Source organism: Branchiostoma floridae, chromosome 9, assembly GCF_000003815.2.
Source record: "Branchiostoma floridae strain S238N-H82 chromosome 9, Bfl_VNyyK, whole genome shotgun sequence".
In the NCBI taxonomy this organism is placed as follows: Eukaryota; Metazoa; Chordata; class Leptocardii; order Amphioxiformes; family Branchiostomatidae; genus Branchiostoma; species Branchiostoma floridae.
This window is the reverse complement of record NC_049987.1, coordinates 19241114-19257361: the sequence shown is the minus strand read 5'-3', so window position 1 is coordinate 19257361 and position 16248 is coordinate 19241114. Positions and strand designations below refer to the sequence as shown.

Below are 16248 nucleotides of genomic sequence, written 5' to 3'. Positions count from 1 at the left end.
TCACACATCCATGTACATCAGACTTTGCCTTTTGTAGGGAACATTTAACAACGACTTCTAAATGATATGTATAAAATGGTAGAGATTCACAACTATGTGCATTCAGCTGGCAAGTTCATTTTTAAGTTTTAACGCTTTACATCTATTTATCTTGAAAGTTAACGTTCGTGATAGAAGTTTAAAGTAAATAAATAATTCGCGTGCTTTATTTTTTCACTGTCATAGAATTTTCTACTCACTATGTAATGTTCTGCTTAGTTCACGCAAGGAATTTACATGCATGTTTCCTTTCTGTCCGTGTCGCATATGTCACCAGTATAAACATCCTGCTGTTTTCAAGGCTTTGTGTTTGAGGAATAGAGGCTTTGAGAGGCTTTATTTGTCCATTATCTGTGATACAAAATCAAATATTGTACACTGCTAATCTTCCTGGACATAAAGGTACACATATGACATACGTAACACATACGAATACTTACAATTATTTACAGTGCAAATCATTCCATGTAGATATGGATCTATATAATTATGAAAGTTTACAAGGAGTCCATTTCCAACTCTACATGATCTTCCTCGCCGCTGTCATTATTAGCGATTTGTAGCCGCAATCTGGCGGCCTTCGGGATGTCGTAAGTACTTTCTGAAGGTATTTCTTCAACCTCAGCCTGGCGAGCTGGCGAGCTGGAACGAGGTCTTACATAATCCAACGCCATGGAGTCTACAACAGCGTCCAGTTCGTCATATAACTCCTGGAACTCAGGCCGGTCGTCTTCTTCCCATTGCCAACACCGCAGCATCATAGCATACCTTTCGGGTTCAGATTAAGAGACAAAATTGAAAGTTTATTAATGATCAATAATACTAAAGATAGGAATGATTCACAATTCATTTTTGTATAATTACACCCCCCCCCCCCCATCTAAATGGTCACGAGGTAGACGTCTGAGGAGCTGGAAGGATCGAATTACAAAAGATACGGGACTGGGTCGTAAGTCTTCCGAAAGCTCTGACGGAAAGGGGAAAAGGACCAGTCTCTGGCATAAGCACTTAGGCAGGCAGACAGGCAGGTAGGCATCTTGATTTATCTAACATCAGAAAGTTATTGCCTACGTACAAGTCTTCTTGGAGGCCAGGAGGGCATGGTTCTCGGTACCCTGTGCGGAGGTCTTCAAGAAGAGTGCGCTCTCGACCTGGGTATGGAACGTTCCCTAGAGTGGCGACTTCGTACAGCACAACGCCAAATGACCATCTGCGAAAATATTATATATATATATATATATATAATGCAACAACTGATTGTCCATAATGGATGAAAAAATTAAGGGGACAACATACAACTATTACAGTGTCTAGGCCCTTCATGGCTAGCAATATGCAAGATGAAGAACTGACTGGAGACAGTCAAGTGAGGGTACCTCCAAAGGGGTGACGCAACCCTGAATTACTTGGATGTAATCCTTATACTTCAAATTGTATGTTTGTTACACTTCTGCTGTGAACCTTATGGACATTCCGGATTCCATGGATTTACTATATATCTATAACGTTTCTACACTCACATGTCGCTCTTGCTGGTGTATCGCCCCTCACGTAGCAGCCTTTCTGGTGCCATCCACCGCAGGGGGATCTTCTGTTCCCCGTCCTGCCGCTGGTAACCCTTCTCATAGATGTCTGTGGTAAGCCCGAAATCTGCAATCTTCACAAGAAGCTTCTTCCCTACTAGAATGTTCCTGGCAGCCAGGTCGCCATGGATGTATCCAGCTTGGGCAATAAATATCTGTTGAGAACGAAAATTAGATCAAGTGACCTATAGTGAATTATGCTAAACTATGCGTTTCAAAATTTCAATTGACATATACCATTCCTGTCTGAAACCAAGAGTTGACAAGTCCTCAATACTGTTAAAATGTTCCACCTTTGCAAATTATCACTGACTTACCATTCCACTTGCTATCTGTCGTGCAACTTGGTAAACTTTCATCTCTGTGAAGTTATACATGCTGTCCCGGAGCCTCTCCTCTGGCTTTGTTGTGAATTCACATGAGAGAATAAAAGAGTTAATAATATCTATCGCAATAAGCTCAAAATTTGCCAAATTGCTTCTACAATACGCCATAAATTACAGTTACACTCAGAAGGTTACTCATAACTTACTGCCTTCTGACTGTAGTGATTTATCATGCAAAGGAAATCGTAGACACAAAATATTCAAATAGCTATACGGACACACACCAACACTAAAACACACGCACAGGTTGCAAACAATGCCCCCGTTTTTGTGGACACAGCGAAAGTTATTTGTATTTTGGCCTGCAATTTTGGCACGGTGGAAAAAAACCTAACGTCCCAACTTACCAACATAAATGCCATGGAAAATAACGAATTACGATATATATCAAGGTTTCTTCGCGTTGTCTTTCAAAATTATTGGCGGACCATCTAAAAATGATCATGAATATGCGCCACTATGTACAGTTGGTTGCTTTAATCACCACGCATGTAAGAAATGGTATGGTCCCACTTGTGGTTACATCACTTGTGGTTACATCACTTGTGGTTACATCACTTGTGGTTACATCACTTGTGGTTACATGACAAGTTTTAATATCTTTTTATTACCTTCCTGCACTTGAGTAGAAAATGTTTCAGGTCTCCATACGGCATGTATTCCGTGAGCAGGTAGGGAGGGCGTGACACTGTACAGCAGCCAATCAGACCCAGCAGGTTGACATGCTGCCTCAGGTTAATAGTAGTGTCGATCTCTCGTATGAATGTTTTTGTTTCCTCTTCTCCTGCATCCTCTGCAAAATAAACAACCACAAAATCGCCGATGACGGTGAATATTTGTCCTGTTTGTGAAATTACCATGTAGTTGTAGATCCATTGTTTTCATTATTTTCATATGACTTTTACAACACTTTGCAATCCTACTCTCGATACATAAAAAACTGTACAAAATAGAAAGCCCAATGAAAACACCTAAAAACGTCAAAAACAGCCGGAACCTAACCGCTACTTGGAGAGTGTACGCATCCTACTTGTCCTATACGTTGCAAAGCATGAGTGAACAGATAAAATGTGCAAGTTATACGTGGCCCATCCTCTACGACTTACAACTTCGAAACAAACGTTGGTCATGACATTGGTAACGTTAATTGCTTTGTTGCTTAATTTATGTAGATATGCAAATGAAATCTTGAATCTTGTACGAAATGCATGGTACGGCTATTGATACAAATAATACTAAATTTGGAAATGTCCTGTCGATATATACGTACCGTTGACAGTCTTCGCCACCACGTCTTTTGTGGTGAGATGACCATTGACGTCGCGTTTCAAAGAGGCAAGATAGACGATACCAAAGGCCCCTTTACCAATCTGTTGTTTCAGTTCAAAATCGGCTCGATCGATCTCGTAGGTGAGGAACTGTGGCCGAGGCGGTACGGAGGCAGGAAACGGCAGTCCTAAGAAATAAAACAGGAATTTTGATATGAACAGATCGTGTAAAGAATGTATATTACTTCCAGGACGCACTACTTAAAAATCACAATCCCTTGAACAGTGCCATGCGTCACACTCACAAAAAGATAAAAGACATTCCTAACTTGTAACATGTCTTTTTAGTCCTAATTAATATATCCTTGAAGTTTATTTTACAGATGGCTTTCTTTTCATGTTTGGTTGTCGCATCTGCCTGTGTGTCTTGTCTACTGTAAACTGACTAGTGTCTCCTGTGCAAGGATACCATCGATATACTGTTGCCTAACATTTGATCCTGCAACTTAGTTATGGCTTTTTTTAATGCATTGAATACGAAATGAATCATTTTGGAAAAGAAAAGTATGATGAAAAGCAACATGGAACTTACGTTGCAAATCCGATTGGAAGTCAACTTCTTCAACTGTCATGTCTTCAACAGGTCTTTCATTTTGCCGCTTCTTAATCCACCGATATACAGGAATTCCTGCCACCATAGACAATATCACCAGAGCCAGTCCTACTGCAATTGGCACTAATTCATCGAAGGTCTCTGTTTTATGAATACAATTGGTGCATAAAGTAAATCATATATTTCATTAACACATATGCGATATATCGATATCGGGATGGAGTCCCCTTCTACCAGATTGAACAAGCAAGGGTTTAACCACAAAATAAAGTACTAAGTTCTGAAATACGTACCGTCTGGTGTAGGCTCTTCAAAGTCCTCAACTATGCAAAAAAAAGGAAAAAGTCTTAGTAATCTGACACTCATTTATAATTTCAACACAGCATTCAAAACAATCGGTCAAATAATTATGAAACGACAGAGCCATCAGTGTAAGAGCAATCTGTCGTGCGACTGTAAAATGTGATAGTCTTGTGATAGGCACGCACGCGTCCTACAAAATTAAAATTGTTTTGTAACTGCAAAAACTCTATTAGAACCTTCTCAGTGGTTATTTCTGTCACATAATGAGTTAACTTGCCACGTCACTTTTAGACAAACACATAAAAATATGGCTGTTTGGATGTCATTCTTAGAATGCAGTCTAGAAATACGAAGGTTCAACCCTGTTACCAACCTACGTGTCAGATATGTGTAAGTAGTTTATGCTTAGAGATTGTATATCAGTAAGAGATACTTACCCCGTAAGACTGTAACATTCGATGCGCTTCCCAGGTAATTGCCAGCGTCGACAACGTATGTACCACCGTCTTCTACGGCTACTTTAAGCAATGTTAGTGTTCCAGTACTGCTGTTCACGATCGAATTTCCGTCAAGGGAACCGTTGACTTTTGTCCAAGAGTACATAGCTGACGGGTGACAGCTAGTGTGAGCACGCAGTATGACTCGGTCTCCCGTTGCAGCAGTCATACTTGGAGTGATGTCCACATCTTTCGGAGGGTCTGCATAAAACATTTTTATTTCAAGCAGAATTTTTGTTTCATAGCTTAAAGATGTTATTTTTTAGCTCGAAAAAAAACTTCGGAAGACATCAAAGGGTCATCGTACGAAAATATAAATGCATTTTTTTTTGCTCAATGACAAAAAGCATGGATTTGTAATACACCACAATGATCCAACTTCAGAAGAAACTACCGGACTATTCAGGGCTCTGAAATTGTACAAAATCAAACGAATGTTTTGCTATTGAGTCATATATGTAAAAAAAAAAGAACAATGTATAAGTATCGCCGACATACAGTGAACTACAAGGTGTCTGTCCTTCCTCAATGATTCTGAAACATCATCGAAGGCAGCCAGCAATTGGTAGGTCCCAGCGTCTCTAAGCTCCACTGCTTTCAATAGAAGGCTAGCGTCACTAAAAACTTCCAATCGATCCTATTGTAGGTATATTGGAAGAGAAACGTTATCATTAGCTGTCTTTTTTTTTATTTTCCTCTTAATAGTAGGCAGCCAAAGCGATTATGAAATTTGTGAAAGAAATAGGTTGTTATATGAAACAATTCTCGCCCTCACCTCATAACTTGGAGATATGGATGCGTTCAAAGGATGTACGCGACTAGCGATCAGGTCATTGCCATTCGTTTTGAACCACCAGGCCTCAAATATAACATTCATGTTAGATGTGTTGTTGTAGTTCAAATGAAGCTTTGCAACTGATCCCTGGTCTGCTTTCGTCACTTCATTGTCTTCTACAGATATACGAAAAAAACATCGCGTATTTTTTGTGTCATTCTAGCTGCAGTATTTTTACCGCCCGGTAAAAATTACGTACGATTATTACCAATTTACATAATTACGTCATATGCCAAATGCTTCTCAAACCAAAGCAAAGGGGAGGGGGCTTTTGAAGTCGCTAGGGGAGTCGGCCGGCCAGAAGAGTACGTTTCCTCCCCGACGGTCTACTCCTTAATAGCGTTGAAAAACTACTATTCTCTCCAAGCAGCTAGTCTGAGAGCGTTGTTGTACTAACATCTGTGTATTTGCTCTCAATGACATTGTACAGTTCTAAACGTACTCTTCTACTACGCCGTGTCCACCAGCGTTCGAATCTGCGTAGGAGAATGTATCAAACTTTTTTTTGCGCAAAGAGATAACTCGTAGTACTGATGTCCGTATTGCCTATTGGATATGCAGGGATTTTGCATATTAAGGAGACCCCTGTGGCAATAGAACTGTACAATGTCATTGAGAGCAAATACACAGATGTTAGTACAACAACGCTCTCAGACTAGCTGCTTGGAGAGAATAGTAGTTTTTCAACGCTATTAAGGAGTAGGACGTTTGAAGATGGTACCTGTGGTCTGCGAATCTGTAACTGTGTAAAGAGTTCCCGCCTTCCAACCATCTGTGGGTGTGGTAGCATTTGTTGTCCATGGTTGTGTTGGCGTTATTTCTGTAAATTAGGAATGTATATCATATATAAAAGGGATCGTGAGTTATATATGCCCTTGAGAGCAAATGCACAGGGGTTAGTACCACGTCAGTAGTATAGTAGGGACACGCTGCTATTATTTATTCTGGAGGCAGCGTGTCCCTACTATACTACTCACGTCGCTTTTTAAAACCAGATTAGCTGCTGGAAGAGAATAACAATTCTTCAACGCTCTTAATTAAGAAGTAGGAAGTTTAAAGATAATACCTGTGGTCTGTGAATCTGTAGTTGTGAAAAGAGTAGTTCCCGTCGTCGAACCATCTGCGGGTGCAGTACTAGTAGCATCTGTCGTCCATGGTTGCCTTGGCGTTATTTCTGTAAATTAAGAATGTATATTACATCAAAGAGATCGTGACTTATACATACGACAAAAATACCCGAACAATCACAACAACCCCTTTATATCTTGACATAGCTGAAGTGTAATTTCCAATAGTTGAAATTACAGTTCAACTATTTCAAGAATGGCTTCTATCAACACAGATGAACTTTCAAGTTAACCCCTTTAGTTAATTGTAAATAATTTACATGGCTGTACCTATGCAAATCCTTCCGTCACCAACATAACCAGGACCACAGAAACAGGTGAAATTGTAGCCATGTGGAACACATCTACCGCCATCGGAGGAACAGTCATTATTCTCACACGGGTCGTCTACTGCAAAAAAAAGAGCAAAAGATAAGTTAGCGTAAGTCTTCAAGGCTCCGTACTTTTGATATTCAAAGGATTTGCTTCATCCATCATGTTTTAGCTGTTTCTTTCTTTCTTTCTTTCTTTATTGACGATGAGACAAGTCATTACAAGGGTCTGCCTAGGCAGCTTTGGGCTGGTAGCGGCAGAACCTACAAAAATGCGGACGAACATACAAAGAATTCATACAATATAATACAATAAAATAATCAATAATTAAAAGGTGTCATGCAACTATACGATATAGCAATAGCTTACTTAAAAGATTGGAGTAGGTGGAAGGTCAGTATGCTATCATACAACGAGTTTAATATTAAAATCCTTACAGAGCTGTTCTCTGTAACAAGTGTAAGGCCATGCTGAGTTGATTATATGGATGACATCCGCGCTCGCATCAATTTTCGGCCATTTCCAAAAAACAAAAGTTTTCGACCACACAGTAAAATGTGAAAATCAGCTGTAAATTGAGCACGTATATACCGCAGATTAAAAAATATCAGTATCAGAAAACAGACAACTAATGCCATAGAATGAAAATAAATCCAAAGTCAAAGAATAAGATGTGAAAGGACAGAAAGAAAAAAAACTTTATTGTTGGTAGGGGTGGGTACCAGTACAGAAAATTCAGGTATAGGTCCCGTTCAGGTCCCGAGGATTGTCTGTGAAAACTTGAGAACTGGCAATACTCAAAACAATGGTAATTGGTGAACATTGCTACAAACAAATCTGTTTGGTTGATTATCCGACTCCCACTGGCGTTTAAAAATCCCATCTCCATGTAATAAAGGCTAACTGTCTTTGTACCTTTGACTGTAGAAACTTGGTACAATTGACTATAAACTCTACTCGACTTCGCTCTTCTTGTATTCTTGCCCCCCGTAAGACCCCAATTGCAACATGGTGTGTCCATTTTCTAATTGGCGAAACCCGTTCAAGGTCCAAGAAATAAATGTTTTGCACCCGTAGGATGTACTGGTCCCAACATCTAACTGTTGATATACCATACTATTTGTTTTCAGTCCTATCTTCAACCTTCCTGACAATTTAGATTTCATACTGAAGGAAACTTTTTTTGGCAAAACTTTTTTTTATTCGCCCGCTCGCATCAGTGTTGTAATTCCCAGAGGATGTCATCCAGATAATCAAATCAACATGGCCTAACAATCAATAAAGTTCTCACAAGAATTGAAACCTTACTCTCCCTGTGCGCGCGCGGGCCACAACAAACCTTCAACAGATACAGTGACAGACTGCGAAGTGCCATCGGAGAACACTGTGAACAGTTGGTAGATTCCCTCGTCAGCAGCTGTTGTATTTTTCAGCCTTAGGCTAGCTTGTCCGAACAGCTCTATTCGTCCCTGGAACGAAATCAGTTAAACCCAGGTGAAATTATGAACTTAAAAAGTCAATTTCATGAAAACAAACCTGGGAAAACTATTAAAACCGTCATAATGTTATTACTATATGGTACCAGGTTATCTGGTGACATCACTAGCTATGTTGGGGCGTTTTGCTACCCTCACATTTGCTACGTTACGTGTATGGGTGTAGCCCCGGCCGGGTACTGAAGCCTATATGTGGACTGCCGGGCACCTCTCAATGTTTATTACGATTATAAATTTATGTTACAGTTATTTGTCACCGGGTCCCGGGTTGATTTCAACTACAAATCAACAACAATTTGTTGGCCCCGCTGTGCCCCGAAATAGCCAGGTAGTCACAGGTGCTTGTTTGGTAACGTCTGAAATTACAAAAAAAATAGCAGGCTACCCATTTTCCATTGTGACCATAGCATTTGTGAGGATACTGACCATGTAAAGTGCTGACGTGTAGACGTTCACTGTGGTCCTACTTGCTATCCCTGTATTTGGTAGTTTCTTCCAATTCTCAAAGAGGGGTGTGATGCCAGTTTCCAGTCGGTAAGTCCAGACCATTTCGACATCTAAACTCCCGGCATTGGAGAATAAACTCTCTGAAAATAAAAATGTGGATTCTGTTAAGATTTAAAGTTATTTTGTAATAACGTTGAGCGACAAATATGAAAGTATGCTACAACAAATCCCTCTGTATGAACTACGGCTATGGCATATCCCTAAATATACTGCTGTTCTCCACGACGTAAAGCGAGTATCTCACGGAAAATGCGGCACGCTGGCAGCGGCGCTGCGTTCTAAATTGAATTTGTGTTACCGCTGGCTTTATAAACTCGGCACAAAAAGTTTCGCGTATGAACTTTGGTTGATCATATTTCTGATGTTTCTGCATCAATTTCAATGTATTATATATCAATTGAAAGCTTGTATGATTCCCTTTCCTATGGTATCAAACACATTATGATTGTAAACTCATGAAGCGAGCATGGGGCCTGCTTACATGAATGGGACACACAAAAAAGTGCCCAAATTTCCTTGTTTCTACTCAATAGTACAATACTGAATAGCCCGGTTGTTATGGCCGCAGGCCTTGACAATGATTCAATCAATCCCTTTCACCATCACTTTTGGTATACAGAACATCCAACTTTATTTTCAGTACATCTGAGTAGATTATTCTATAATTTGTAAATTCATGGAACGAGCACCAGGCCTGCTTGCATACAGGGAGTCACAAAACAAAACGTGCCGAAATTACCCTACTGAAGTTGAACACTCTATTCAGCTCCTCTTTATCCGTTTGTATTGACTTGTGTTGTATTGACTGATGACAAGTTGAATAAACAGGACATGTCAATGAAAGCCACTGTTACTAAAGCAAACAATTTGAACTGAGAGGTGTTCGATCAAGTGCTAGCCATAAGTCATAGGAAGGATATTCCATCCTAATACTGTACTCCAGCATCGCATCCTGGAGGTAGTCTGCAATGGTCTTTGCTCTGTGTGGATGGATGTTGTAATTTTGCAGAATGGAATTTGGTCCAATATTGAAGAGGTAGGATATTGAGACTAGAAGGAGGATGCACTGCCCTTATATCTCACCACATTGAGGTTACCTGAAATGATGGCGATTCTTATTTTCCTATGGCGGTTATACCGTTCTACACCATGAAGCTGCCTCCACCACCAAACGCTGAAAGTTACTCTTGTCTTGTCAACGTGCGGCTCTCATTGCCGCCTTAACGTTTTGAATTGACCATCCAACTGCCAAAAGGGCAGATATATTCTGCTCAGATGTGCCCAAACAAACTTGTATGCTCTGTATACCGAACATGACGCGAGAAAAGGATTGATTGAATCTCCGAGACACGCACCAGTAACAGCAGAAGGATACTGTATCTATATATTAACACAAGCAGGGAAATTTGGGCACTTTTTTGGTGACCCACTCATGTAAGCAGACCCCGTGATTGTTTCATGAGTTTAAAATCATAATCTGTTTGACACCATAGGAAAGAGAATCACACAAGCTTTCAATTGATATCGATACATTGTAATCGATACAGAAATATGATCAACCAAAGTTGATATGCGAAACTTTTTGTGCAGAGTTTATATAATAGGGATATCAAACGAACAAGTATGGCTAAAAAGACAACAAAACACATAAAACGTAAAAAGATATAATATTTTCAATGTAATTTGTTAAACGCTCTGTCAAATCGCTCGGACGCAACAACGCACCAAATATGCGCAGCAGCTTCACTACAACGCCAATTACAATGTTTAGGTGTACCATCACTGTGGCAAACGATGTAAAGGTTGGAAGTACGTTTAGCCTGTAACCGAATTAGTCAACGTCCATCCCATGGAACATGGCAGGGAATGCATGTTTTGGACTAAAATTCGTTTTGCACCATGTATGTTTTTTTTCTAATATTCAGCAAAATTTCGTTGTTGAGTAATCGTTTTAGAGAATTTACTATTCTGCTATACACGAGTATCGGTTGGGGTTTTCATATGGCATGGGTCATGTTTTGGAATCCAGTACTACATGTAGTTGGTAATATATATATAATACAAAGCATATCATGTAGTTTCCCTTATGCATTGTAGACAAATTCGATGATTGTTTTGGTCGGTTTCCTTATAGTCAACTCTTCTGGGTATACTATTAGATACACGTTGAAGATGCTTACCTTTCTTACATTCAAGTTTATCTCCAGTCCATACCCCATTATTACACGTCCTTTCCGTGTTTCCCGAGGCTGGATAGTAACCAGAGCGGCACCCATAGTAACACGTCTTCCCGTGCAAGTAGGGGGAAGAACAGCCGCTTTTGTAGCTGAATGCTGGGGTTGGAGGTGCAGACGGGCTAAAGGCACTAAGAGAAGAAAAATGACAAGCCATCGACACATGCAAAGAACTGTACAGAAAAATAAATACAAATGACACAATCGAATGCAAGGAAGTTCATTCGTAAGTTCAGGTCTGAAAGCTATTGTACATGGTACGAATAAAGAAACCATACATGTAACAATAGAAAGTTAATTAGCATTCTTTTACATATCACCTTCAGTTCAATAAAAAAATCTTCCACCGCCGATTTGACTCAGCATCTTTATTTGCAGGAAAAGGTGGTTGGCAAACTAGTTGTTTAGAGTTTATAGTCACCGAGGGGGTTTTCATTGTCATCATAAAAAATGTTTTCAATTCTTTTAAATTTTTTGTCAAAAGGATCTGATAATATTTTTTGTCATTTTTTAAATGGGTCAGTGGGCTGGGACGCAATTAATACAACCTTATAGGAAAGTGTTGCTGGGCGTTATGTATGATAAATAATATTCACAAACCCTCCCCGTGACTTGGAATATACTCTACTTTCTGCCATTTCAGTTCATATTTCTGCACTCTTGTCTTTTTACTACCTAAATTGATACATACTGCACTGAATTCTTTCGCCAATCCATGATCCCATTGAGCAAGTCAAGTCGTTGCCACCAGATGTTCTGTAGTACCCGGTATGACACTCGTAGTGGCATGTCTCCCCGTGTGTGTATGGTGAAGTACAGCCGGTCAGGTAGCTGAAGGCTTGGTTAGGTGGTTGTGTGGAACAGCCTATTATTGCTGAAAAGATAGCGGCATTTGTTTACAAAAACAACACGAAGTCTGAAAAAATGTCACTTACTATCTTTTTCAAGTTGACTGTGCCCTTATATGTGACTGAAATTTTGTGGCATTCATCCAAAGCATCTCCGTATAGAATCTCATACAATTTGGTCAATAACAGGGTGAACACAGCAGCATATATAATGTAAAGCATATATTTTTGGTATCAAAGTTGTAAAAAAATCCCATATAATGTGGATCAATATAAAGTGATGTATGCGAGGAAAGGTAATTTGCCTTCAATACCATGCCATTAGAAAAAGAAGTCATACGCGCTGAAGCCACCGGTCCTCTCTATTATCAAGAAAGAAAATAATCGCGGTCTAATTTAGTTGAAGAACAGATCATCATCATTATCCATTATACAAATGCGAATATCAGTTAGAGGCCATTACCTCGACGACGACGGCGGCGGCGACGTCTCCATGCGTTGGAATTGAAAACGAGTACATATATCAAAAGCAGTAGATATGCATTTTGTTGGAACCTGGAAAATATGTACAGTACGTTACTTTTAAATCTGTGTTAAATCTTATTTCAGGAAATCCACTAATCCACTCGAAATTCTGAATGAATGCATGCATGCGTAGTTCTCCCATCTTCTTATAAACATAAGAAACAGATCTAGAGCCTTTCTATGTTATCTATGTAACAATGTATTTTAACCAAAACACATATATCGTACGTGCAGTTGAATTTTGTTTTATAATATTCCACGTTTTCATTCCATCATGAATTATGCAAATGACATGCAAATTTACATAATCTATGCACCGTATGTACGAGTAGATTAACCCGCCATTTATCGCTATGGAACTATGGTAATTTCACATTGATTATGTGTTAATTATGTTATGCAAAATCTTTTCTGTATCTAGCATCTGTTAATGTTTCACCTGCCATGACTATTTTACGAATACTGTAAATGCAGAAATGTTCGCGGTGGATTAATGCTTCACCGCGAATCTAAAACCACCGCGAATATTTTTCCATAACAGTAAGAGACTACAGTGCATGGTGATACCGCGAAATTAAAACCACCGCGAAAAGTCCATTTTCCCGCTACCGCGAAATTAAATCCCCGCGAACATAAATGCATTTACAGTATCTAACTGCTATTATAAAAAAAACACTACAGATAGTCCTCTTTGATTATGCAAATTAATCCCTAATTTTCATAATATACATGACACTATGCGCATCTCTGTTTAAATCATCTACATACCGAACATCATTGAACTTCGACGTTCTTTATCACCACTTTTCATGGAGGTAAAAACAAAACCAACAATGACATGAATCGTGACTTAACCGAAACCTTTAGAGTGGACTCCGTTTACCTTCCATTTCCGGTAAGTTCTTATTTATTCCAGTGTCGGTTTTGCTAATTTTTTTCATAATCTTGGGTAATACTTACTTCATATTGAAGCTCTCATGCCGAAGCTCTGTGCTTTACGATATTGTAGAAACAGTATCAGCACGGTAGTGCCCTGTATTGTTCTCGTTAGTTCAGTCCAGGTGAAAGCTGGCTCCTGCCAAAACCGCTGTGTCACCTTGTGTCAAAACAGATAAACGGAACAAAAGCAAGGTTGAATGCATCCTGACGATGACTCATCATGGGGAAATCCCAACGATGTGTGTACGGCTCAAGGGAAAAACGCAACATAATCTATAACTCAGGCCCTAGAAGGCGTTATCAACATATCTATTCATAACCTTGTCCTGCTGAGCCTTTTTATATACGGGATGGCCATATTGATACCTTGTCATGCTGAGCTTTTTCATGAGTTTGGGGTATCACTCATGTAAAAGTTGCATACCACTGGAAATTCCATCGAATGGGGGAGTAAATCTGCATCAGCAGCACAGATCAGGGCAAGATTTACTTATCTGCTGCAGAGATCAGCTCTGGGAGGTTTAATTGGCCAAAGAATCGCCAGGAGGACAATTATTCCCAGGACTGAACAATCATTCAAGGTTGCCTAATTAGCCATTGGCTGTTGTCGTGGGCTCACATTGGGAAGTAAATACAAGGTTATTACATAAAATCAATTACAAAAACGTTAACTTGTACACTAATAAAAAGATTAAATGATATATTACAATATGAATACAACCTATATTTCTAACTGTGATGTTTTATAATCATTTCTTTGGCTTAAAATTATGCCCTGCAGCAAAGTACCAACATGGCTGCAAATAGAAAAGAGCACAATTAGTGAAATTTGGTGACGTCGAACCCACTGACGAGACTAGAGGAAACAACTTTGGTAAAAATTCTTGTCGCTATTAAAGCTATCAGCATGGCTTGGCTTTTATAACCGTCACCAGCCTGTACACAGAATTTAGCTCTCGGTTCTTACCGACATATTGTTGTATGTCCAGAGCTCCTGATATTGACAAATATGTTTTACGGAATCATTTTGGCAATTACATTATCGTTGTTATGCCAAAGAGGGTGTAGCATCAACTATACACGACACGTGTATTTACTATGAGTAAGCAAAGTATGGCACTCACCTTTAATATATGGCTATTTAATAACACCAGTATCTGATATCTCCAACATTCAAATTCTCTATTTCAAGACTCACTGCAGTCTGGTAAATCAGTGAATTTTAACAGCACTGAGTTTCCTCCTTCTCTCATAAATAGGGAACATTCAACAAACAATTGTTTGCGTTTGCTGTGCAAATGATGCATGAACCACACTTGATTACCTTTGACGTAATAGGACAAGTCCATTCCAGAAAGGGTACGTTGAGGTTACTTTTTTTTATTATCCCGTCTTACTGCAAAACGGGTAGATTCTAGTCTTTATATCCCTAATAATATCTATTTCCTATCTGGTATTTACGAATATTACAATATATAGCTAACGTATAACAAAACGAGGACGGTTTTAATCAGCAACGAGTCCCTTTGTACACATTGGCATAGTCTCCACAAGAAAGACGAGGGTCAAAGTTGACCTTTTTCCCCTAGGGGTGTTGTGAAGACCTATCTATCTACCTATCTAATCTAACTATATGTCTGCTTATCTGTATATATAGACATATATTTTTTATGCACGTACGGTGACCAGTGGTAACAAGTTGTAGAAATACTCATGTTTTTGCCCACGTTTTCGATGTTCGCCGCAGCATGAATTTCTGTCATGAATGGGCTTACTCCCCAAGCAGAGGTTCGGCTACGGCTCTTCTTAAGTTCTCGACGTGTTTTGTCGAGCTTTTTATGTCTGAATAGTTGTGACCGAGATTTATTCTTCTACTTTAATGGTTTCTTCTGTGTGTACAAAAAAGCGGCTTTTCTTTATCAATTCTTTGATACAAGAAACTACAAACATGATTGGCTGACTTCAAATGAACGTGCCAGATATAGTGTGTAGTGACATCTAGCGGCATCATGCAGAAAAGCAGTCCGTGCGACACTGACAGGCACAATGTATGATTCGCTATACGGGCTTTTCATTGACGTCATACTAATTATCATTTGAATCCTCCGACGACCATGTTGGCGGGTAATTGAATTAAGCAGCACCATCTTCGTGTGGTTAACGAGGTACGCTGTAATCCAACATGGCGCAGGTGACGTCAAATGAAAAGCCTGTAAAGTGCAGAACAAAAACTTTGTGCTTCGATTCGACTTGAGGAACGATGCTACGAAGTTGTATTTCCGGTGTTGGTCCTTCATTCTTTTTCTTATCTAATTGGAATTATTCAGCGAATATTTATTAGATACATGTACCTAGAATTTCAAAATGCATACGGACGTTTATGGCGACAAATAACTTCAGGTATTAGTTTTCAAGCAAATACTATTTCTCAACTTCTTTACAACATCGCACGTGTAGCAGCGTCTTCAAAACGTTAATGGTCAATTAGTAAATATTACATAAACTAACGAAAAGCCAATGTGAAAAGTAGCCCCCACGCACGACTGGCTACTAACCATGGTAAAAAAAAACCTAGATGTCAGCAGGTGAAAGTAATGACACTTCCATTAGTCTCCAACAGCTAGATGCTTTAAGAAGCAAGACAAGAACAGAAGAACTACCCCCCCCCACCCACCCACACGTCAAATGTATCGAGCGCGATCATCACGTCATATTCATGACACACACACACACTCA

General features: G+C 39.4%; 1 protein-coding gene across 1 annotated transcript; it reads right to left on the bottom strand.

Moving 5' to 3' along the window:
* Positions 1-97: 97 nt before the first annotated feature.
* LOC118423681 (fibroblast growth factor receptor-like) lies at positions 98-14805 on the bottom strand. The gene is made up of 21 exons (XM_035831917.1): positions 14637-14805; positions 13534-13669; positions 12512-12603; positions 11892-12074; positions 11147-11331; positions 8886-9046; positions 8303-8432; positions 6922-7041; positions 6591-6698; positions 6246-6344; positions 5465-5640; positions 5188-5326; positions 4630-4890; positions 4183-4212; positions 3869-4030; positions 3279-3464; positions 2620-2801; positions 1940-2023; positions 1560-1777; positions 1115-1249; positions 98-807 (listed from the first exon to the last, which is right to left on the bottom strand). The coding sequence occupies exons 4-21, from the start codon at positions 11987-11989 to the stop codon at positions 537-539; spliced, it is 2745 nt and encodes a 914-aa protein (XP_035687810.1). The 5' UTR covers positions 11990-12074; positions 12512-12603; positions 13534-13669; positions 14637-14805; the 3' UTR covers positions 98-536.
* Positions 14806-16248: the final 1443 nt, after the last annotated feature.

What these genes read in the sequence shown, in the direction of transcription:
- LOC118423681 (XM_035831917.1), bottom strand. Translation starts at nt 11,989, where the DNA reads ATGCCACTACGAGTGTCATACCGGGTACTACAGAACATCTGGTGGCAA. An exon ending in ACACGTCAGCACTTTACATG is followed by an intron (nt 8,433 to 8,885) that starts GTCAGTATCCTC and finishes ATTTCGTTCCAG; the next exon opens with GGACGAATAGAGCTGTTCGG. An exon ending in TTCTACTCAAGTGCAGGAAG is followed by an intron (nt 2,024 to 2,619) that starts GTAATAAAAAGA and finishes TTCACAACAAAG; the next exon opens with CCAGAGGAGAGGCTCCGGGA.